The sequence below is a fragment of the Stegostoma tigrinum genome, chromosome 20 (genome assembly GCF_030684315.1).
Source record: "Stegostoma tigrinum isolate sSteTig4 chromosome 20, sSteTig4.hap1, whole genome shotgun sequence".
NCBI lineage: Eukaryota > Metazoa > Chordata > Chondrichthyes > Orectolobiformes > Stegostomatidae > Stegostoma > Stegostoma tigrinum.
In genome coordinates, this window is record NC_081373.1 from 16,235,541 (window position 1) to 16,259,688 (window position 24,148).

General features: G+C 43.5%; 1 protein-coding gene across 3 annotated transcripts in view; it reads left to right on the forward strand.

Annotated features, from left to right (window-relative positions):
• The window catches only part of slka (STE20-like kinase a), a 161,078-nt gene that overhangs the window by 124,621 nt on the left and 12,309 nt on the right, over nucleotides 1-24,148 (forward strand). For 2 of the 3 annotated variants that reach the window (XM_048550836.2, XM_048550838.2), the window contains 4 exons: nucleotides 13,647-13,776; nucleotides 13,867-13,991; nucleotides 14,584-14,772; nucleotides 18,634-18,759. In XM_048550836.2, coding sequence (XP_048406793.1) covers nucleotides 13,647-13,776; nucleotides 13,867-13,991; nucleotides 14,584-14,772; nucleotides 18,634-18,759 — 570 coding nt within the window. Of the gene's footprint in view, nucleotides 1-7,801; nucleotides 7,874-13,646; nucleotides 13,777-13,866; nucleotides 13,992-14,583; nucleotides 14,773-18,633; nucleotides 18,760-24,148 lie in introns of all 3 variants that reach the window. The other variant, XM_048550837.2, reaches the window with a different exon arrangement.

A 24,148-nucleotide genomic window follows, 5' to 3' on the forward strand; every position in this document is an offset into this window, starting at 1 on the left:
GTGGTGTGTGACAAGGAGGGAAATTGGGACATGGAGGGACAGATGATGGTGCTCCTATGCATCTGCAGTTCTTGTTTGTAGAGGTTGAGGCTTTAAAAAGTGCTGTCAAAGAAGCCTCGATGAATTACTACAGTATGTCTTGTAGATTGTACTAACTGCTGTCATGGTGTGCCAGTCCTGGTGGGGGTGAGTGTTTAAAATGAATGATAAGATACTGACCAAAGTGTATCGCTGTATTCTGAATGGTTTCTAGTTTTTTTGCTGCTGTTGGAACTACAGACATCCAAGCAATTGGAGAGTATTCCTTCATAATCTTGACTTGTGCTTTCCAGATGGTAGACATGCTTTAGGGAATCTTAGAAGTGAGTTACTGCAGAATTCTCAGTTTTTGACCTGCATTTATAGTCATAGTATTTATGTTACTGGTCCGGTTAAGTTTCTAGCTATGATAATTGCAAGATGTTGGTTGGAAGGGTTTGGGGTAGAAATCAGCAATAGTAATGCTGTTAAATGTCATGGGGAGATGGTTAGATTTTTCTCCTGTTGGAGATGGTAACGTTCTTGGACCGATGCAAATCTTATTTGCCACTTGCAAACCCTTTATTGGATATCCGGGTCTTGTGCAACATTGGCACTGTTTCACTAGCTGAAATATCATTGGTGCTGAATTTACCACTTCTGACCTTATGAAGGAGGTTAAGATTATTGATAGAGCAACTGGAGTGATTTGGCCTAGGATAATAGCTTAACAGTAGAACGATGTGCTGAAAGCCTGTGAATAGCTAAGGGAGGAACTTATGTGTCATATAAACACCAGTTCAAATTAATTGGGTTAAATTACCTGTTTATGTGCCATGTGTTCTCCATAATTAGTTGCATAATCCTGATTTAAGATCTACACACTACTTATTTGGAAATATAAACCAGAAAATGGAAGTTTAGATATTCTTTACAGAGAAACTGTGTCATCACTTAATGCTTTCTCAGCATATCATTTTGAAAGAAGCAAGATTTTGAATTTTTTTTGTTTGGACATGCCGACATCAGGCATGTTGGGGGTGGGGGAGGGAAGAAAATCATTGCCCAGTAATGGAGTTTGTATCGGATGTAAGTGGCAGTTTGTCACAGAACTGAGAGAAGATGTTAGGACTCTCACCTGCAAAAAGCCTGTAGTAAGTGATATTGCACTGTTTTTATTTGAAAAATAAATAACACTGAAAGATTTGCGAAAAACAAAGCACAAGTCTAATACAAGTCAGGAGTTAGGTCCAACTGACTGACCCATGAATCGAGGATCGCCACAGCCTATAATAACATGATGTCATCACGAAAAGACAAAAAAAAAACATCATTTTTCTTTATGGATTGGACTGAGCCACTGACTTTGTGCCTTTCTGAGTATATGTTTTCAATTTTTGATATTCCCAGAAAAATTGTTTGTCATCTTTATCTTGACTAATCTGTGTAGGTTTGGATTTAAATGGTGGGTTTTAAGTTTCCGTGTCAAGTTTATTATAAAGAATGTTTTTGTTTTCAATTTTCTCGTTGATTGCTGAAACCTGGTGTGAGATTTTTTTCTCTTTTGATAACAGTCACAGTTAGTCAGCCTTGAGATTAAATTCGTCATATTTCACAATTGTAATGACTGGTGGGGCTTGACTTCCAGTGGACTGTTCTGCTCACAGTTGTGGCACATTCGAGGACTCTGGGATCTTTGAACATGCTCATTGTGAGATTAGTCAAGGATAAAATATCAGATATCTGGTTTTACTGGAAAAGTAGGTGGCATTGGAAGCAGCTAACTCTATCCTGTAGACAGAGTAAATAGGTGTGTTATGAGATTTAACAAATGATAAAGCCGGAGAATTGACAAAGGAGTTAAAAGTAGTATTTTCTGCAAAATCTAAGAAGGAGGAGCTAATTAAAATATTTGCATTGCATTTGCGATTTGAGGAAACACAAGGAAGACCAGTTGCTCCAAGCAGTGAGTCCTTGGAGGCAGTTACGATTGGGTTTTATGTTCAAGCTGCTTTACCTGCAAGACAAATGATGCGGCAAGAGGTAGAAAAATAAAACATTGGCGTAGCAAAGCATAGAGGTCAGAAGACTTGAACTTCAGAGAGAAAAGAAGGATAGAGAATGAATTTGAAAATCTGGAAACTGAATTAGAAAGGGAAAGAGAAGAGAGGCAAGAGAGAGAAGATAATAAAATGTGAGGCTGGATGAACACAGCAGGCCCAGCAGCATCTCAGGAGCACAAAAGCTGATGTTTCGGGCCTAGACCCTTCATCAGAGAGGGGGATGGGGTGAGGGTTCTGGAATAAATAGGGAGAGAGGGGGAGGCGGACCGAAGATGGAGAGAAAAGAAGAGCTGGAGACGAGAGTATAGGTGGGGAGGGGATAGGTCAGTCCAGGGAAGACGGACAGGTCAAGGAGGTTGGATGAGGTTAGTAGGTAGGAGATGGAGGTGCGGCTTGGGGTGGGAGGAAGGGATGGGTGAGAGGAAGAACAGGCTAGGGAGACAGAGACAGGCTGAGCTGGTTTTGGGATGCAGTGGGTGGAGGGGAAGAGCAAGACTGGTTGTGTGGTGCAGTTGGGGGAGGGGACGAACTGGGCTTGTTTTGGGATGCGGTGGGGGAAGGGGAGATTTTGAAGTTGGTGAAGTCCACATTGATACACTTGGGAACCCTGCAGCCCAATGGTAATATGAGTTGCTGTTCCTGCAACCTTCGGGTGGCATCATTGTGGCACTGCAGGAGGCCCATGATGGACATGTCATCTAAAGAATGGGAGGGGGAGTGGAAATGGTTTGCGACTGGCAGGTGCAGTTGTTTATTGCGAACCGAGCGGTGGTGTTCTGCAAAGCGGTGCCCTTCCCCTGCAACCGCAGGAAATGCTACACTTGCCCCCACACCACCTCCCTCACCCCTACCCAGGCCCCAAGATGACTTTCCATATTAAGCAGAGGTTCACCTGCACATCTGTCAATGTGGTATACTGTATCCATTGTACCGGGTGTGGCTTCCTCTACATTGGGGAAACCAAGCGGAGGCTTGGGGACCGCTTTGCAGAACACCTCCGCTCGGTTCGCAATAAACAACTGCACCTCCCAGTCGCGAACCATTTCCACTCCTCCTCCCATTCTCTAGATGACATGTCCATCATGGGCCTCCTGCACTGCCACAATGATGCCACCCGAAGGTTGCAGGAACAGCAACTCATAGTCCGCCTGGGAACCCTGCAGCCATATGGTATCAATGTGGACTTCACCAGTTTCAAAATCTCCCCTTCCCCTACTGCATCCCAAAACCAGCCTAGTTCGTCCCCTCCCCCCACTGCACCACACAACCAGCCCAGCTCCCCCCCCACCCCCACTGCATCCCAAAACCAGTCCAACCTGTCTCTGCCTCCCTAACCGGTTCTTCCTCTCACCCATCCCTTCCTCCCACCCCAAGCCGCACCCCCAGCTACCTACTAACCTCATCCCACCTCCTTGACCTGTCCGTCTTCTCTGGACTGACCTATCCCCTCCCTATCTCCCCACCTATACTCTCTCCACCTATCTTCTTTACTCTCCATCTTCGGTCCGCCTCCCCCTCTCTCCCTATTTATTCCAGTTCCCTCTCCCCATCCCCCTCTCTGATGAAGGGTCTAGGCCCGAAACGTCAGCTTTTGTGCTCCTGAGATGCTGCTGGGCCTGCTGTGTTCATCCAGCGTCACATTTTATTATCATGAGACTTTAGTATATCTTTTGTAGTTAACAGTATAACAACCCATTTTGCTCTTTAAGGACAATTACAACCTGAGTACTGTGGGGGGGAAAAAAAATTATCTCACCTTATTGTTGCGAAGTTGGGTAGAGTAATTGTGACGTGGACCGCAGTTGGCTAAAATTTGTGGTTCCTTAAGAGATTTGTGCTTTGTCTGTACTTAGAAATTTTTATAATTTCTATTTCTGTGAGCAGCAGCTGAAGTTGCCAGTACAGAGAGCCTCAAAAAGTGAAACAAGTGTATCAAAAAGAAAATGTGCCTTACAGGTGGCAGGCAAAATAGCAGTCTTGTTTTGATGTTGTGGCGAGTTTGAATTTGGGCAATTAATTTAAATGAAGCATCTAGAAACGGCCAGTTGAATTTAAACCTGATGATGTTGACAACCTGAAACCAATCATATTATAAGAATTTGATTATGTCATTGTGGGTATATGAGACGAGGGCATTTTTAAAATCGGAGAGGCCAATTGTCATCTGAAAGAGATAATTGCCACCTGCCACAGTTGGCACAATTCAGCTCTGAGAGAGAGCCCATCTAATTAATCAAAGGTGCCATGGTATTTTGGCTCAAAGTCCTTACAGGAGAAATTACAGCAGAGTTAACTGAAGAAGAGAGCAAAGATGACAGAATATTCCAAAAAACAGTCTGCACGAACTTGGAGAACTTAAGTTATAATTATATTGCTTCTTCTTGATTGGGCTTATATGAGTGGGATTTTTTAATTTGTTCGCTGTTGGGTTAAATAAATAAATTGTTTCTCATTCCTTGTAAAGTGGAGCTCAGGCATTTTCTTGCTTGTAACCAGTCTTTTAACAGATTACATGGGGAAAGATAAGCTTCTCTGGGTAATTATTAGAGGGGTATCTCTACTTCTGTCAAAACAGATTGGGGCTTGTGTTTTAGTTCAGTTATCAGAGGGGTTCGGCCGTTCCCCATTGTCACATTATTTGCTTGTTATGGACTTTAATGGAAATAGAATCGGACTAAAGTTGCAACTTTGTTTGCTTAGACAAATATACAGTTATACCTGGGGAAGAATATGTCACACAATTAGAAGGCTTATTTAAGCAGTTAGTTGTATGGATTAGTTATAAATCTTGCCAAAAGTGAGTTTTCAGAAGTGAGGTTAACTTAACTGAAACACAAAGTAAGGCAATTGTTGCAAAGAACAGCAAAAGTGAAGATTCTGATAGAACTACTCAATCCCAAAACTAAACAGTGAAACCCTCTGGGGATGTGTGGGTTTCATGGGAAATTTACGCCTACCTTCAGCACTGTAGTTTTCCTTTAACAAATTTGTTGCAAAAACAGCAAAGGTAGTACAGTCAAAAAGAGTTCCCAATAGCTTTTGAGAAGGTGAAGGCAAGCCTAATAAGTAAAACTGGTGCAAATTGCCACTAATTTTATTGAACCTTTCAAAATGACAATTGATTTTGATTTGATTTATTATTGTTAGATCTACCAAGATACAGTGAAAAGTACTGTTTTGTGCACTCTGCAGGCAAATCATATCTTACACAATCATGGTAATGGCACAGAATGCTGGTTTTGGTGTTGCAGCTACAGAGAAGGTGTAGAGTAAGATCAGCTCCAGTATATGAGAGGTCCATTCAAAAGTCTGGTAACAGTGAGGTTATCTTGTTCTTGAATTTGTTGGCACATGTTTTCAAACCTTTATACCTTCTACTCAATAAAAGAGGGTGGAAGAGAGTCTAACCAGAGTGAGAAGGGCTTTTGATCATGTTGATTGCTTTCCGAAGCGGTGGGAAGTATAGACACAGTCAGTGGATAGAACACTGATTTGCATGATGGACTGTCTACATTCACGACTCTCCAGAATTTCTTTTGGCCTAGGGCAAAGCAATTGCCATACCAAGCTGTGATGCATCCAGACAGATGTGTTCTGTAGTGCATTCATAAAAATTAATGTGTCATTGTGGACAAATTAGCCTTCTGAGGAAATAGAGACATTGGTGTGCTTTCTTGACTGTAGCATCAACACAGATGAACCAGTACAGATTCTTGATGATATTTACTGCTCGGAACTTGATGCTTTCGACCACCTGTACCTCAGCAGATTGATACAGACAGGGCACATCTCCACTCTGCTTCCTGAAGTCAATGACCAGTTTCTTCGTTTTGCTGATATTGAGGGAGAGATTGTTGTTTTTACATCATGCCACTAAGCTGTCCATCTCCTTCCTACAACATCTGAGCCACTACAGTGGCGTCATCAGCAAACTTGGTCATACAGTTGCGAGTGTATGAGGAATATAGGAGACTGAGTATGCAACCTTGCGGGTCATCAGTGTTGAGGATTATTGAGGTGGTCTTCCTATCCTTACTAATTGTGGTCTGTGGGTCAGGATGTTGAGGATTCAGTTGCATGGGGTGAGCAGAGTTGTAGGTTCTGGAGTTTGGAGATGAGTTTGGTTGGAATTATGTTGTTGAAGGCGGTGCTAAAGTCAATTTATAGGAATCTGATATAGGTGTCCTTGCTATCCAGATGTTCTAGGGATGAGTGTAGGACTATGGAGAAGGCATGTGCCATGGGTTTCTTGTAACAGTCGACGAATTGTGGTGCATCAAAGCTGTCTGGGAGCCTGGAACTGTAGTGTTGATTAGTGCCATTACTGACTTCTTGGGACATTGAATATAAAATTGGCAAGGCATGTTGTAGTTATATAAAACTACAATTCGGCTACATCAGGAGCATTGTGTGCAGTTCTGATTGCCTACAGGAAGGATATAGAGGCTTTGGAGAGAGTGCAAAAGAGATTTTACCAGGATGTTGTCTGATTGTAATGTAGTAACGAGAAGGAGAGGTTGGACAAATTTGGATTGTTTTCGTAAGAGCATCAGAGGCTGATGGGTGACCTGATAGCAGTGTATAAAATTATGAGAAGTATCGATAGAGTAGAAAGTTGACAAGTGTTTTTCCCAGGGTAGAAATGTTAAACATTAGGAGGCCTTGACTTACGATGTGAAACTGCCATAAAGAAACACTAATGTGCACTGACCATAATCCCTTGGCTGAAATTGTTTTGTTGTGTTTTAATTCACCTCTATAATATCGGAATTGCTCACATTAGTATAAAGAATAATGTGTGGCAGGTGCATTGTCAAGAATGCAAGCACATTGGAATAGGTTGAAATTTTAAGGAAAAAAGTTGCAAGAAACTGTACAAATCCTGTGTAAAGAATGTGTGAGGGCGAATGAATTTATTTTGTCACAGACAGGTATTAACCGCCCAACTGACTAAATTGATCATATTTCCCACTTGTGATAACCTGTGGAATAGCGAGGCTTGATTCCCAGCACTTGATTCCCACTGAGATTGTGACAATATTAAATGGTAGATGTTGTGTAGGGTGAAGTTGTTTTATTCTGTTCCTAGGTTTAATAGAAATGGAGTTGGAGCCTGTAACCTCATTCCTGAGTTACAATAATACAGAGAGGATCACAGATTCAGTTATTTAACTGCTAATATCATCAAATTAATCACTAGGTTTCCATTTCAGCTTTGATCTCTTTGTCATCCTTTTTTGCCAAATGCTTAAACACCTTTGAACTTTCAAGATTTAATAAATGACAATCAGTAGCTGACTGTTTGCCAAATAAATTTCATTTACAAAACCAGTCTGTCACGCTGCCTCTCATGCTGCACTGAACTGCCTCTCAGTACCCAAATCCTGCTGGAAGCTGTCTAACCTTTGCTCTGTGACCGCAAGATACATTTTCTCCTTGCGTCTGTACAACAGGAAATGCTGGAGATGCACAGCAGCTTCATGAGTTTCTGAAAAGAGAAAAGCCAGATTAAGGAATTGGTGAGACCTTTACTTAAGCTTTAATCTGCCGCCTTTGGCATCCTTTTTGCCTCACCCTCTGTAATAATGCTCTGTTTGCTGCTCAGTGCTTCTTTCCACCTGCACCCAGCAGTTTGATTGAGATGGATGATCTGGTTGTGGTTTTTGCTGCTGCCTTGTCTATTCGCTGATGTGCGAAGTCCACTGTATTCTGATCCACAGGGTATCGCCCAGGTTATGATTCAGTCTTTTCAGTTATCTTCGTGCACCTTGTTCAACGCACAGCTTCAGGATGTAAGTCCTCTACCCTTTTATGTGATTCTTGAGTTTGCCATGTGTTATCTGTCTGTCTGTGTGCTGTGGACCATTTAGCATGTTTTGGGATTTAGATTTAATCAACCAAGTACTGGTGCATGTCATCAGTTGAACCTGATGCTTTGTTTTAGAAACTCTAAAGTCTAAATCACGAAAAGCGGGAGCAGTCAGACACGATGCATCACCCTCTGGGTAGGAGAGAGCAGACAATGTCATTACACTCCTGGAATTTGGTTTGATTAAGATCAACCTTAGTTTAACTCCTATTGAGTATAACAACAGCCCAGACTGACAATAATTCAGTACAAATGGAATATGAATTTTACAACACTTTATTGTGTTTCTACAAAAGAATTAGAATTACAATTCTATAGTCGTAAGAATTTAAAACTTAAAAGAGAACAGATAGCATGAACTTGGATTGTATTACCTTGAGTTTGGAATATAGAAGGATGACCCTATCAGGAATTTGGAAATGTTTAACTTCGGATCAAATGTTTAATTGGAAAGCACTAAGAACTACAACATTTTATACAAACAAGTGCTATTCCAGAAAAAAGGATTCTGTCTGGAATTGGGACTCATAAGCACCCATGATACAGGTCTCCTGAAGCAGAATAGTGTTTTGTGAAGGCTGCTTTTAAGTTGAAAGGATGCAGAGAAACTGTTACCTCTGTTTTAAATAGGAGACCCCTTAAGCGGTGATCTCTTGTTTCAGATTGCTCCTCCAGGGGAAATGTGCTTTCAGCATCTACCCTGTGAAGCATTTCAGAATCTTTTATTATTTTAATAAATCAATTCTCATTCTTCTAAACTCCAATAAATAGAGAACCAACCTGTTCAACATTTGCTCAAAAGCCAAGCCCTTCATTTCAGGAATCACCCTAATGAACCTTTGTGAGCTGTCTCCAAAGCAAGTACAGTGGATGTTTCATGTAATGTTGATCAATATGCTACATATTCTCTTATATTTTTGGGCTCTTGTGGCTCCCAAGTTAGGTCAATCTTACTGGCCTGGCCTGGCCCAACCCAAATGACAACCTGCAGCCCCATCCTCGTCTGACTTGACTCTCCTGGTCCCCTACACTCTGCTGTAATTGACCCTCAACTCACTTCTCATATGAGAGATAATGGGAACTGCAGATGCTGGAGAATCCGAGATAACAAAGTGTGGAGCTGAATGAACACAGCAGGCCAAGCAGCATCTTAGGAGCACAAAAGCTGACGTTTTGGGCCTAGACCCTCCTTCAGAAAAGGGAGATGGGGAGAGAATTCTGAAATAAATCTGCAGCCGATGTACCCATTGTGGCTTCCCCTACATTGGGGAAACCAAGCGGAGGCTTGGGGACCGCTTTGCAGAACATCTATGCTCGGTTCGCAATAAACAACTGCACCTCCCAGTCGCAAACCATTTCAACTCCCTCTCCCATTCCTTAGACAACATGTCCATCCTGGGCCTCCTGCAGTGCCATAATGATGCCACCCAAAGGTTGCAGGAACAGCAACTCATATTCCGTTTGGGAACCCTGCAGCCCAATGGTATCAATGTGGATTTCACAAGCTTCAAAACCTCCCCTCCCCCCACTGCATCCCAAAACTAGCCCAACTCATCCCTGCCTCCCTAACCTGTTCTTCCTCTCACTTGTCCCCTCCTCCCACCTCAAGCCACACCTCCATTTCCTGCCTACTAACTTTATCCAGCCCCCTTGATTTGTCTGTCCTCCCCGGACTGACCTATCCCCTACCCACCTCCCCTCTCCTCTCCACCTACCTTCTCCTCTATCCATCCCTCCCCTCCCTATTTATTTCAGAATCCTCTCCCCAATCCCCTTTTCTGATGAAGGGGATAGGCCCAAAACGTCAGCTTTTGTGCTCCTAAGATGCTGCTTGGCCTGCTGTGTTCATCCAGCTCCACACTTTGTTATCTCACTTCTCATATGGTTTTCTATTCCTTCATAGGATCACCTATCTGTTTCAGCTATAACTGTGTCTCACTTTCTGGACCTGGACAACCAGATTATAATGGATCTATACTGTATATCCCATCTTAAATAAAGAGACCAAAACTGTACACAGTGCTTGATGCTCTGGTTTTGCCAATGCTGTGTTAAGCAAGACTTACCCTCTTTGCAATAAAGGTCAACATTCCATTTTCCTTCCTAACTACTTGTTGTACATATGTTTCAAGTACAAGGACACCCAAATCCCTCTGTACTGCAACAATCTGTCTCAATTTAAGTAATATTCTGTGTCTCTGTTCTTCCTATCAAATTAGACTCCCTAACCTTTCCCACATTACACTCCACTCGCCTATCTTCAGACCACGCACTAAATCCCTCTGCAGAGTCTGTGAAACCTCTTCATAACTTGCATTCTGACAATTACAGGTTTGATAATACATTGTTCTTTCATTGCAAATACTTGAAGCCACATTGATTATTCTGGCATCATGTTACAATTTGTCAAGACAAAACTTACCTGCTTAACTTGAATCTCTGTATCCTGTTAGTTATCCAATCATCTATCCATGCTAGATATCACCCCCAATTCCATTTATTCTAGGCTTATATTCCTTAATGTGAAACCTTGCAAATACTTTTTGGAAATCCAAGGTAAACCACATCAGCTGGTTTCTCTTTATCAATCCTGTTGCTGCATTCAATTGTCTTTTGTACCAATATTCAGATGGGATAGTCTTTCCATATTTCATTTTACAGGTTGTCTACTTATTGTTCTCTTAAAACTTAGCAGACAGCACTTGATTGAGAGAATTATAAATGGTGCTTAATAGATTTTTGAAAAGAAGGAAACATCCAATAGAAGTCCCATTATTCCTAGAAAAGGAACAGTTGTGACCGTTCTAGTTATTCAGTATCTTGGTGGGATAAATATTTTCAAAGCTGTTATTGCATGCAGTGTCTTCGAGACTTCAGTGACTGGATGATTTATGGAGAAAATAAATATTAAGTTAAGATGCTACCTTAAATGTGTGGATTCTTCTGATTATGCAAAGATTGTTTAACATCACAAAGCATTGCAGAGATTTCTCTTCCTATGATTTTTGAGGAGCAGCAAGAATTACAAAAATTTGTATAAATAAATGCTATTCCAGAAGAAAAGGATTCTGTCTGGAATTGGGATAAAGGAGCACCCATGATGCAAGTTTCCTGAAGCAAAGTAATGCTTTGTAAAGACTGCCGTTTCCAATAGTGCATGGATTAAGTTGGACTCTCCTCATTTGGTTATCAGTCATAAAAATTACTTCCTCTTCCAGTTCACATTCTTTGGAGCTGTAGTTGTCTGGCAGTCAGTGTAATATTTTTGTATCAAGGGCTGACCAGTTGAATGTTGGACTGCAGCAGTTCAAGATGGCAGCTCACCACCAAGTTCTCGAGCAACTAGTGATGGGCAATAAATACTGGTCAGCCAAAATACCCATATCCCAGAGGTGAATGTATAAAAATTAGTGTTGGCTCAGCTTCATCAATCTACACCTCCCCTCACTAATCCTTCCCACGCCTCTCTATGATTCTGTGATCCATTGCTGTGCCTGATGACCCTGGTTCCCTGCAATTTGATTATCCTGCAACTAATCCCCCTGGGCCTGATAACTGTGAATCTCTTTAGAACTGTCTTCTTTCAAGGCCTTCCTTCTGGATCTGATGTACCTGCATCACCCACCAACTTGCTGGCCATGTAGCACCCACCCCCAACTTGTTGAACATGTGCCTTTTATACGCTGCGTCATCCGACCTGTGGACTCTGCCTACTAACCCACCGGTTGACCTGTTCAGCCTTCACCTGCAACATCTTGACTCCATGTCACCTTGACCTCTTGATTCTGTATCCCCCAATCTGCTGACCCTGATCTCCCCACTTAACCTGCAGGGCGTGCTGACCATGCATGATCCTACTTGACCTGCTGAGCCTGTGGTCCCCCCGGCCCTGATTTGACCTTGTGCACTCATCCTGACCCAGCATTCCGCCCCCCCGCCTTTAAATTGTTGATGGTGAACCCCTCTCAACTGCTACACCTGCTAACCCTCCCTCTGTACCTGGTGTCCCTGTCCTTTATTATTTGCAGCGTGTTAGTTTAAATTCCTCAGTTTTCACATGTTGTACACACTTTTTTAAAATATTGTAACAAGGTTACGGTTTATGCATCAGTTTGTTTGGTGTTACCTGTAGTTGTATGACTTTCAACTTGGCATACACTGTTACTATATTTTAGAGTAATCCATCAGGGATTTAATTCGCTGTAATTTATGACCTCTTGAAAGTATGATTGAAACTCAGTTGCCTTTTATATTGATGGTTCATTGCAAAGTAGAAATTGTTATAGAGATGAATGGATAATTTAACAATGTTTTGAGTAATTAACTGTCTACGATTAAATTGCACTTCAGACCCTGTCACGCTGCATTTGCTTTAGTGTACACAGTAGTAGTACAAGAAACTATGCCCATGCACACTTACCAGGCCCCAAAGAGTTTCATTCCCATGGAAAGGGATTTCCTCACATTGCCCAAGTGTACAGTATTACAGCGTAGAATTTATTGTTCATATGGATCCGGTTGAAAGTCTTGTCTCGTGTGTGTGTCTGTGTGGGAGGGGGGGATAAGGGGGTGGGGAAGAGAGAGAAGGAGAGAGAGAGAAGGCAGGAAATCCCCATTGTTTGTCTTTTATGCCAGTGTTAGAAGGCTTCATGTGAACAGAAGAATTTTATCCCCGGATTTTCAGGAAACCACAGCAATAGATGTGTGAGAGTGTCTACCTCTGAAGCAATGAAAGCCATCAACTGTGACAGTTCTATATAGTTTTCTAACATTGGGTCTGAAAAGAGTAAGTTTTGCTCAAAAGATGTCATGGGGCTAGGTATTCAGAGAAGCTGGATAGTAGTTTCACACAAAACAAATTAGCACAATGTTGAAGGATAGTGAAATAAATCAGATTTTTTGCTTTGGGGTCAGTGCACTAAATAAGGCCAGCGACATCATTAGTGTGTTGCGGGTAATTTGTAGTTTGTAAGCTTACCAAATAGTGGAAGTATAAATTACATGAAAGATAAAAAAAGACTGTTCAACCCATTGTGCTTGTACCAGTCAAAAGCATTTCAGCCTGTAGGCTGCAGGACTTCGAATGTGATGAGGATTTCTGTCTCTTAGTGCCTTTCTGGGCAGTGAGTTCCAGACCCCATCACTTTCTGAATAAAAATATTGTTAATTCTTTTTTTTTTCTACCAGTTTCTTTAAATCTCTGCCCCTTGGTTATTGACCTGTCTGCCATTCATTCTTCATTTAATTATGATAGAATTAACTAATCTGGATGTGAGTTTGCTCGCTGAGCTGGAAGGTTAGTTTTCAGACGTTTCGTCACCATTCTAGGTAACATCATCAGTGAGCCTCCGACGAAGCGCTGGTGTTATGTCCCGCTTTCTATTTATCTGGTTAGGCTTCCTAGTTACATAGAAAGCGGGACATGACACCAGCGCTTCGTTGGAGGCTCACTGGTGATGTTACCTAGAATGGTGACGAAACGTCTGAAAACTAACCTTCCAGCTCAGCGAGCAAACTCACATCCAGAACCTCAACCTGAGCTACAAATCTTCTCAATTAACTAATCTGTTAAGAACCCCTACTCTTTGTTAATAACCCATAAACTGCCATCTGTTTTTAGCATAGTATGTCTGTGTATTGCTTGTGGCTCGTATTATCAACCATTCTCTGTGCATCTCACAATGGTTCCTCATTAGGAACAGGAGTTTCTGCAGAAGCAGCAGCAGGAGTTGGATGGGGCACTGAAGAAAATTATCCATCAGCATAAACTGGAGCTAGCTACCATTGAACGGGAGTGTCTGAACAACAAACAGCAACTGATGCGAGGTGAGACCTAATGCTGGGAGGACAAGTGTGCACCAGGTTTGAGCGATGTGACAGAGGGACGACAACTGTATTTTTGCCTTTTTTTTTCAGCGAGAGAGGCAGCAATTTGGGAACTTGAGGAACGGCACCTACAAGAAAAACACCAACTTCTGAAGCAGCAGTTGAAAGACCAATACTTCATGCAGAGGCACCAGCTTTTAAAAAGGCATGAGAAGGTCAGCCTGAAATCTGCTATTCACCGCATTTATGCAACTTCTTATGTCAGTTATAGTTGTCGATATGGAAAAATGTTAGCACCTGAGGAGTTATTGAAAACTATTTACTGTCTGAGTAGGTACCCTAAACTGCTGGAGCACAAACCTCCGTTGGCTGCCCTTCTGTTCTGCCTTTTTACCTTCCCCCATTCCTTCTCTGTTCTCATTATTCTTCCTTTACCACAAACTCCTGTCTCCGTGTTTGTGATTTATGAAGCTGTCCTATATTTGCCCTACAATGTTACATCAAAGCATTTCAAATGAGGAGTGAATATTTTTGCGTTGTGTTGATTTGTTAGCTAAAAGCCTGTATTATCTTCATAAACAGGAAATGAGGAGTGAATATTTTTGCGTTGATTTGATTTGATTTGTTAGCTAATAGCCTGTATTATCTTCATAAACAGGAAATGAGGAGTGAATATTTTTGCGTTGTGTTGATTTGATTTGTTAGCTAATAGCCTGTATTATCTTCATAAACAGGAAATGAGTGAATATTTTTGCGTTGATTTGATTTGATTTGTTAGCTAATAGCCTGTATTATCTTCATAAACAGGAAATGGAGCAGATGCAGAGATACAACCAGCGACTTATTGAAGACCTGAAGAATCGACAAACCCAGGAGAGAGCCAGATTGCCCAAAATCCAACGCAGTGAAGCCAAGACTCGCATGGCCATGTTCAAAAAGAGTCTGCGAATTGGCTCCTCAAGTTCACCGGAACAAGATAGGGAGAAAATCAAACAGGTAAGGGCAGATGCTCCACGCTCTCTGTTCCCTGCCTCTTTGACGGTAGTTCCTGATAACCATCAGCCCAGGACAAATAATGACAGAAAATTGTAGGAATCAGGAACTGAGAGTGTATTTAGACCCTGAGTTCTGGAATACCTTCTCCAACTCTCTGTTCTCTCACTTTCACGCTTTAAGAAGCTGCTTAAAATGTACATCTTTGTTCAAACTTATGGTTATCTGACCTTCTACCTCCTTATTACATTAAAGATGCTCTAAAACATAAGTTGCTCTTGTTAAAGTTGGTAAGTTGGCTTCCAGATTTTGTACATCACAACATACACAAGTGCGTCATTGGCCACAAGGCCGTGGGGATATTCTAAGCCCTTCAAGTGCACAATAGACAATCGAGCAGAAGGTTGGAGAAAGAAAGCAGGTCAGAATTAGGATGTGGGATCGAGGAGAGGTGGCTGAGGGCATGAAGTCACAGATTTATAGGTGACTAGAGGATTTTTGGTTTAATACATTTCGCAAGGATAACGTGTGAGAGCAAAACTAACATATGATATGGATCAAGTTTTTGATGAGAAGGTTTTTGTAAGAGGTGAGTCAGTTAACAAATGTTGAAACAAGCAGCTTGCCTTGACATCACTGCAGTCACTCTCCAAGAAGGAATAAAATTCAGTGATCCAGTGACTGATTCAAATTAATTATTTTGGTTTATATCAGTAAATGGTACATTTGGTCAGTTGTGATGCTTTTGACAGAAAATATCCATTATCTTATATCTAAATATAGATATTGTATGTTTTATATTTAGCTTGAACAACACAATCAAAATTGCTTTGTTCAGTGTTTTCTATCAGTATTTGTTTATCTTTTTGTATTGATCTGTGTAACATAAAGTCATTGCAGGGTAAGTTGTATCAGAAAGCACCTAGATGCGGAACTGTGGTCCGTGGCTTTTTAACAAAACTGTAGCCGACCAATTAATTCTACCATTATCTTACAAATGGATTATGTATCTTGCATATAGATTACTGTCAAAGAATATGGGTCTTTAATTAAACCTTTAATTGCTCAGTCATGACACTTTCATGTTCACTGTTATGGAGACTATTTTCAATTGCAGATTTATTAATTGAATTTAAATTCCATCAGCGATGGTGGGATTTGAATTCCCCCAAAGAATTAGCTTGAACCTCTGAACTATTAATCTTACTGTGCCATTGTCTCCTCTGGAAAACTATAGATTAGAGAATGTATATATTTTCTTTAATGATACTTTTGATCTGTTGCTGTGTGTGCAACTATGTATCATTAATCTGAAATCCACTCAATGGATTTTAAACCCTTAATAAATTGTTACGTTGCTGTTAGAAAATGAGTTCCAGTATTGGTGAAAGTCGATAAGATAGTAGGAACTGCAGATGCTGGAGAATCTGAGATAACGAGGTGTAGAGCTAGATGAACAGAGCAAGCCAAGCAGCATCAGAGCAGCAGGAAGGCTGACATTTCAGGCCTAGAACCCTTCTTCAGAAATGGGGGAGGGTTAGGGTGTTCTGAAGTAAATAGGGAGAGAGGGGGAGATGGATAAAAAATGGATAGAGGAGAAGATGGGTGGAGAGGAGACAGACAGGTCAAAGAGGCGGGGATGGAGCCAGTAAAAGTGAGTGTAGGTGGGGAGTTAAGGAGGAGATAGGTCAGTCCAGAGAGGATGGACAGGTCAAGGGGGCAGGATGAGGTTAGTAGGTAGAGACTGGACACCCCCATCTCCTATACACCTGCATTTCCCCATACAGAAGGCCTAAAGGCCCTCTGCTTCTTCCTGTCCCACAGGTCCGACCTGTCCCCCTCCACTGACACCCTCATCCGCTTAGCTGAACTCATCCTCACCCGAAACAACTTGTCTTTCAATTCCTCCCACTTCCTACAGTCAAAGAGGGTGGCCATGGGTACCCGCATGGGCTCAAGCTATGCCTGCTTCTTTGTAGGTTACATGGAACAATCCCTCTTCCGTACCTACACTGGCCCCAAACCCCACCTCTTGCTCCATCACATTGACTGTATCGGCACCGCCTCGTGCTCGAACAGTTCATCCACTTCATCAACACCTTCTACCCCAACCTTAAGTTTACCTCGACCATCTCTAATGCCTCTCTCTCCTTCCTGGACCTATCTGTCTGATCTCTGGCAACCACCTAGAAACCAAGATCCATTTCAAACCCACCGACTCTCCCAGCTACTTAGAATACACCTCCTCCCACTCACCTTCCTGCAAAAATGCCATCCCCTCTTCCCAATTCCTTTGTCTCCACCACATCTGCTCCCAGGATGAGGCATTCCACTCCCATATATCTCAGATGTCCTTTTTCCAAGGACCGCAACATCCCCTCCACAGTGGTCGAGAACACCCTCGACCGTGTCTCCCGCAACTCATCCCTTACACTTCCTCCCCACAATAACAAGCAGAATAAAATCCCCCCCTCATCCTCACGTACCAGCCCACCAACCTCCGGATCCAACGCATTGTTCTCCGACACTTCCACCATCTACAATCTGGCCCCACCACCAAAGACATTTTTCCCTCACCACTCTTACCTGCTTTCCGGAGGGACTGTTCTCTCCATGACTCCATTGTCTGCTCCACACTCCCCTCCAGCCCCACCTCGGCACTTTTCCCTGCAACCGCAGGAAGTGCTACACCTGCCCCGACACCTGTCCCCTCACCCCCATCCCTGGCCTCGAGGAGACTTTCCACATCAAGCAGACGTTCACCTGCACATCTGCTAATGTGGTATACTGCATCCACTGTTCCCATTGAGGCCTCCTCTACATTGGGGAAACCAAGCGGAAGCTTGGGGACCAGTTTGCGGAACACCTACGCTCGGTTCGCACTAAACAACGGCACCTCCCGGTCACGAACCATTTCAACTCCCCCTCCATTTCCTCAGATGACATGTCCATCCTGGGCCTCCTGCAGTGCCACAACAATGCCACCTGAAGGTTGCAGGAACAGCAACTCATATTCTGCTTAGGAACCCTACTGTCCAATGGTATCAATGTGGATTTCACAAGCTTCAAAATCTCCCCTCCCCCTACCACATCCCAAAACCAGCCCAGCTCATCCCCACCTCCCTAACCTGTCCTTCCTGCCACCTATCCCCTCCTCCTACCTCAAGCCCCTCCCCCATCTCCCACCTACTAACCCCATCCCACCCCCTTGACCTGCCCGTCCTCTCTGGACTGACCTACCCCTCCCTAATTCCCCACCTACACTCACCTTCATCCCCATCTCTTTGACCTGTCTGTCTCCTCTCCACCTATCTTCTCCTCTATCCATCTTCTATCCACCTCCCCCTCTCTCCCTATTTATTTCAGAACCCCCTTGCCCTCCCCCATTTCTGAAGAAGGGTTCTAGGCCCGAAACGTCACCCTTCCTGCTGCTCTGATGCTGTTTTGCCTGCTCTGTTCATCCAGCTCTACACCTTGTTCCCTCTATTTATGAAAGTTGAGCTATTTTTCTGTCTATTGTACTGATTCATTTTACATCTTTATAAATTCAGTTTCGGTCTAGGCTAGACATGGTATATTGGTATTGTGTTGTTCTTCCTGTTGAATGACAAACAGATCATGCTGAGCTACCTCAACATTTTTCTAGTGTGGAACTTAAATTTTAAGTATTAGCACTGCAGGATGGTATCCACATATTTCATACTTGAGCTATTCAAGCTTCATTTACAGGGCGAATAACTAGCTCATGGAATCTAACATACTATGAACATAGAGCGTTAGGAGAAGCTTGAATTGCAATGGTACTGAACAAATCAGGTTATCTGATCAGTTACCAGCTACTCTCACTGTGCTTTATCTGGGCAGTTTGCTAGCCAGGAGGATAAGAGGCAGAAAAATGAAAGGTTACAGCAGCACCAGAAACATGAAAACCAGATGAGAGACCTTCAGCTCCAGTGTGACGCCAATATTCGGGAATTACAGCAGCTACAGGTAAAATTATATTATGGTACACACGTCATAATTAATCCAAAGGACACTGCCAACCAGTGTTCCCTCTGATTTTTCTGGAAGCTGTGCAGAACTCGAACAAGTCCATCAAGTGGAAGTTTTATTGCAATTTCTTTTGCAGTTCATTTATCAATTGTTAAGGGCATTCATTTATATTATTTTACAGTTGCAGGTATTCTACCAGCTAAAATAAACAAATTGGTTGCTCAGCTCAGCAGTTGGGAACTGCTTAAGTGGTGGCACTATGTACACCACAGATACTATGTGACCAAAAAGAGGATACTAGTAATTTATTTACTCCTCATTGGTAGCTTTTTGCAGCTGTCTTTACTTGCTGCTCAATGGTGGTATACTGCCTCTGGGTTGATATCTTGTCCTGGTGAAATGTACAAAGTTGCCCAGTTGATCTATTTCTAACCTACAGGATTTGCACTTAATCAAATTTATGAGGCTAAATCCACGCTTATAGTCAGCTCTTGAAGCCTGAACTATTGCACAGAGGTCCGAAAGAATGGAGATCTCTTGAGTTGGTCAACTTTTAGGGCATAGTCCAACAAATCACTGAAAGTTTGAATGGAACCTGCCTTGATTTTTTCCACAATCACTTTTTTAAAATCAGAGATTTGTTCAGATACCTTTGTAGCCACCCTGTCATAGTTTGATATGTGGAATATTTCAGTATCCATGGCACAACGCTGTCTTTTACAAATGCATAATCGATTGTGTTGATGATTACAAATTCTTCATTTGGAAATCTGCTTTCCAGGCAGTCACATAGCAATTGAATAAATTGAAGGATTGTGGTTGTGTCCAATCACTGTTGAGAGCAACCAGTACTATCTTAACTTCATAACTCCAATGAACATGCTCATCTAAATACTGAGTCATGAGTTTATTGATCTTGACTTCACAAATTGCATAGCTTCATTTGTTGGCAAACAGGTGCTCTGCAAGTATTTGCACAGTGATGCCAGTTTATGTAGCACAGAGGTCAGAGCTGTCATCGTATTGTGATATTTTGGCTTGGTGAGCATTTTCAGGCAATACTTGTTGGTTATTCACCTGTTCTATGCAGTACTTGTTTGAGACATTTTAGTTTTGCACTAGTGCACTCACTGTAAAGTGTCTCGACTAGCTACTTAACTTCATTCAGAGGCCAAAGTGCCACTGTATTACACTCTGTGCATTGGTAAAATTCTAAAATTGTCCTCTTTTGCCTCAGTTGATCTGCTGAACAATGTAGATATTGTTCTTAAAAGCATTTCAGTTATCTTGCATAATTGATACCTGTATCCAAGTATCATCTATTCCCAGTCCTCTTCTGAGCTGTGCAATGCAGTTTTTGACAAATGTTTGATTTCACATCACAAGACTCCAGTTACTCCATTTTCCTTTCCCAGCATAACAGAAGTTCTGTCTGATCCAAACATCACCATCTTGTGTAAATCAAGACCACTATTGACGTAAAGGTACTTGATTGCTGTTACAATGCAGTCAGTTTCAAAATAAGTCAAAGGCAGTCTTGACAGCAAGTTCAGATTCTGGTCAAAATTTGAAGAACAAAATCAATTTTTTTTCTATTAAAATGTCTGTACTTTGGTCACTATCCATATGTGAAAACTTGATTTGTGAATTTCATCCAAGAGCAATCTGTTATGTTAAAAGCCAACACATTCCACAAATTCACAGGCATAATTTTTGCTGTGCCAGCTCTCAATAATTGCTCTGTACTTCGCATGATCATGAACGCTTTGCGAGGAAAGCATGGACGCGTTCATTTTTACTGCAAGTATAATGTTACCAATGAGAGTTTCCACCATATCGGACATATTCTAAACTTATCGGGAAAACAAATTTTAAATTATGGAAGAGAAATGTAACTAAGGATTGTGTGATGTGTTTGTCCCTTCTGGAATAGCTGCCAGCTTCTCAGACCTCATTTTTGATCCTCCTGGTCTTTGCTAAGACTCAGCCCCATAGGATTCCCTGAATCCATTCCTACAGCTTTTGATTCTCATTCCTGACTGGAATTGATATAACCTGGCTTTTTTACCCCTCCCTGATCATAAATTTCACAAATAGCATTGAACTGGAGTGATTGTATGACCAAGCACGAACTAACTTCCAAAGGCCTGACCTTTATGAGCTGTCTATCAATCTCACCTACTCACCTGTCCCTATCCCTCAATCACCTGTTTGCCCAACCTACCTACCTTCTCCCTGTGTCCCTCAATCCGACTTATTCAACGTGTCCTTTCACTGCCACCTAAATATTATGTGCAACTACTCATGGTGCAGAAGTGCTGCATGTACAGTAAGTTAATAATATTTCAAACACTGCTTCTCATACTATTTTAATATGAAATCTTTTCAAATGGATTAATAATTATCAGTATCCCCTCCACCTAAATAATTCTTTATAAGTCAATGTAAAAATGATGATTTAATGTTTTAACATTTTAATATTGCTTTCATGAAATTAATATTATTTACTCATCTCAATGAGATTAGTGTGCCTATTTATTCATGTCTGGTCTATCCATTATCAGCAGGACCATTGTAGTGTGGGAGATGGTCAGTAAATACTGGACTTGACTATGGCTCTCAGGCACTATAAACTACACCTTTATCCAGATCTGAATGGCAATAGATAGTACAAGACACAAAGGGAACCCTGCACTTCCTGCCCTGGTCTGCCTGATCATTACTAAACTGTGAAATATTCACCATCTGAAGGCTCTTAGCTCTTAGACAACACCATGGTGGCTTCAGGCTGCTGTTCAGACTTTGAAAGCTGGACATGAGCGACTCCTGGCTGATCACACTTACTGCTAATGGTTGGCCAGGGCACAACCCACGCAGTTCAAGATGAAGATAACAAAGTGTGGAGCTGGATGAACACAACAGGCCAAGCAGCATCTCGGGAGCGCAAAAGCTGATGTTTCGGGCCTAGACCCTTCATCAGAGAAGGGGGAAGGGGAGAGGGAACTGGAATAAATAGGGAGAGAGGGGGATGGGGAGAGGGAACTGGAATAAATAGGGAGAGAGGGGGAGGCGGACCGAAGATGGAGAGAAAAGAAGATAGGTAGAGAGGAGGGTATAGGTGGGGAGGTAGGGAGGGGATAGGTCAGTCCAGGGAAGATGGACAGGCCAAGGAGGTGGGATGAGGTGGTAGGTAGGAAATGGAGATGTGGCTTGAGGTGGGAGGAAGGGATGGGTGAGAGGAAGAACAGGTTAGGGAAGCAGAGACAGGCTGGACTGGTTTTGTGATGCAGTGGGGGGAGGGGACGAGCTGGGCTGGTTTTGTGATGCAGTGGGGGGAGGGGACGAGCTGGGCTGGTTTTGGGATGCAGTAGGGGAAGGGGAGATTTTGAAGCTTGTGAAGTCCACATTGACACCATTGGGCTGAAGGTTCCCAAGCAGAATATGAGTTGCTGTTCCTGCAACCTTCGGGTGGCATCGTTGTGGCACTGCAGGAGGCCCATGATGGACAAGTCGTCTGAGGAATGGGAGGGGAAGTTGAAATGGTTCGTGACTGGGAGGTGCAGTGGTTTGTTGCAAACCGAGCAGAGGTGTTCTGCAAAGCGGTCCCCAAGCCTCCGCTTGGTTTCCCCAATGTAGAGGAAGCCACACCGGGTGCAATGGTTACAATATACCACATTGGAAGATGTGCAGGTGAACATCTGTTTGATATGGAGGGTCATCCTGGGGCCTGGGATGGGGGTGAGGGAGGAGTTGTGGGGGCAAGTGTAGCACTTCCTGCGGTTGCAGGGGAAGGTGCCGGGTGTGGTGGGGTTGGAGGGGAATGTGGAGTGGACAAGGGAGTCGCGGAGACAGTGGTCTCTCCGGAAAGCAGTCAAGGGTGGGGATGGAAAAATGTCTTGGGTGGTGGGCTTGGATTGCAGATGGCAGAAGTGTCGGAGGATGATGCGTTGTATTCGGAGGTTGGTGGGGTGGTATGTGAGGACGAGGGGGATCCTCTTAGGGCGGTTGTGGCGGGGGCGGGGTGTGAGGGATGTGTTGCGAGAAATGCAGGGGACGCGGTCAAGGGCGTTCTCGACCACTGTGGGGGGAAAGTTGCAGTCCTGGAAGAACTTGGACATCTGGGATGTGCGGGAGTGGAATGCCTCATCCTGGGAGCAGATGCGGCGGAGGTGGAGGAATTGGGAATAGGGGATGGAATTTTTTCAGGAGGGTGGGTGGGAGGAGGTGTATTCTAGGTAGCTGTGGGAGTCAGTGGGCTTGAAATGGACATCAGTTTCTAGCTGGTTACCTGAGATGGAGACTGAGAGGTCCAGGAAGGTGAGGGATGTATTTGAGATGGTCCAGGTGAACTTGAGGTTGGGGTGGAAGGTGTAGGTAAAGTGGATGAACTGTTCGAGCTCCTCTGGGGAGTAAGAGGCGGCGCCGATACAGTCGTCAATGTAACGGAGGAAGAGGTGGGGTTTGGGGCCTGTGTAGGTGTGGAAGAGGGGCTGTTCCACGTAACCTACAAAGAGGCAGGCATAGCTTGGGCTCATGGCCACCCCCTTTGTCTGTAGGAAGTGGGAGGAATCGAAAGAGATGTTGTTGAGGGTGAGGATGAGTTTGGCTAGGCGGATGAGGGTGTCGGTGGAGGGGGATTGGTTGCGCCTGTGGGACAGGAAGAAGCGGAGGGCCTTGAGGCCATTTGCATGAGGAATACAGGTGTATAGGGACTGGACGTCTATGGTGAAAATGAGGTGGTGGGGGCCGGGGAATTGGAAGTCCTGGAGGAGGTGGAGGGCATGGATGGTGTCGCGGACGTAGGTGGGGATTTCCTGGACCAAAGGGGAGAAAATGGAGTCCAGATAGGTGGACATGAGTTCACTGGGGCAGCAACGGGGTGAGACAATGGGTCAACCAGGGCAGGCAGGTTTGTGGATTTTGGGAAGGAGATAGAAACGGGCCGTGCGGGATTGGGGAACAATGAGGTTGGAGGCTGTGGTTGGGAGGTCCCCTGAGGTGATGAGGTCATGGATGGTGTTGGAGATGATGGTTTGGTGCTCGTGGGTGGGGTCATGATCAAGGGGGCGGTAGGAGGTGGTGTTGGAGAGTTAGCGTTTGGCCTCGGTGATGTAGAGGTCAGTGTGTCATACTACCACTGCGCCACCCTTGTCTGCGGGTTTGATGGTGAGTTTGGGGTTGGAGCGGAGGGCTGCCCGTTCTGCGGGGGAGAGGTTGGAGTGGGTGAGAGGGGTGGAGAGGTTGAGATGGTTGATGTCTCGACGGCAGTTGGAGATGAAGAGGTCAAGGGAGGGTAGGAGGCCTGGGGGTGGTGTCCAGGAGGAGGACTTGTGTTGGAGTAGGGTGAAGGGGTCAGTGGAGGAAGGGTTAGGCTTCCGGATAAAAA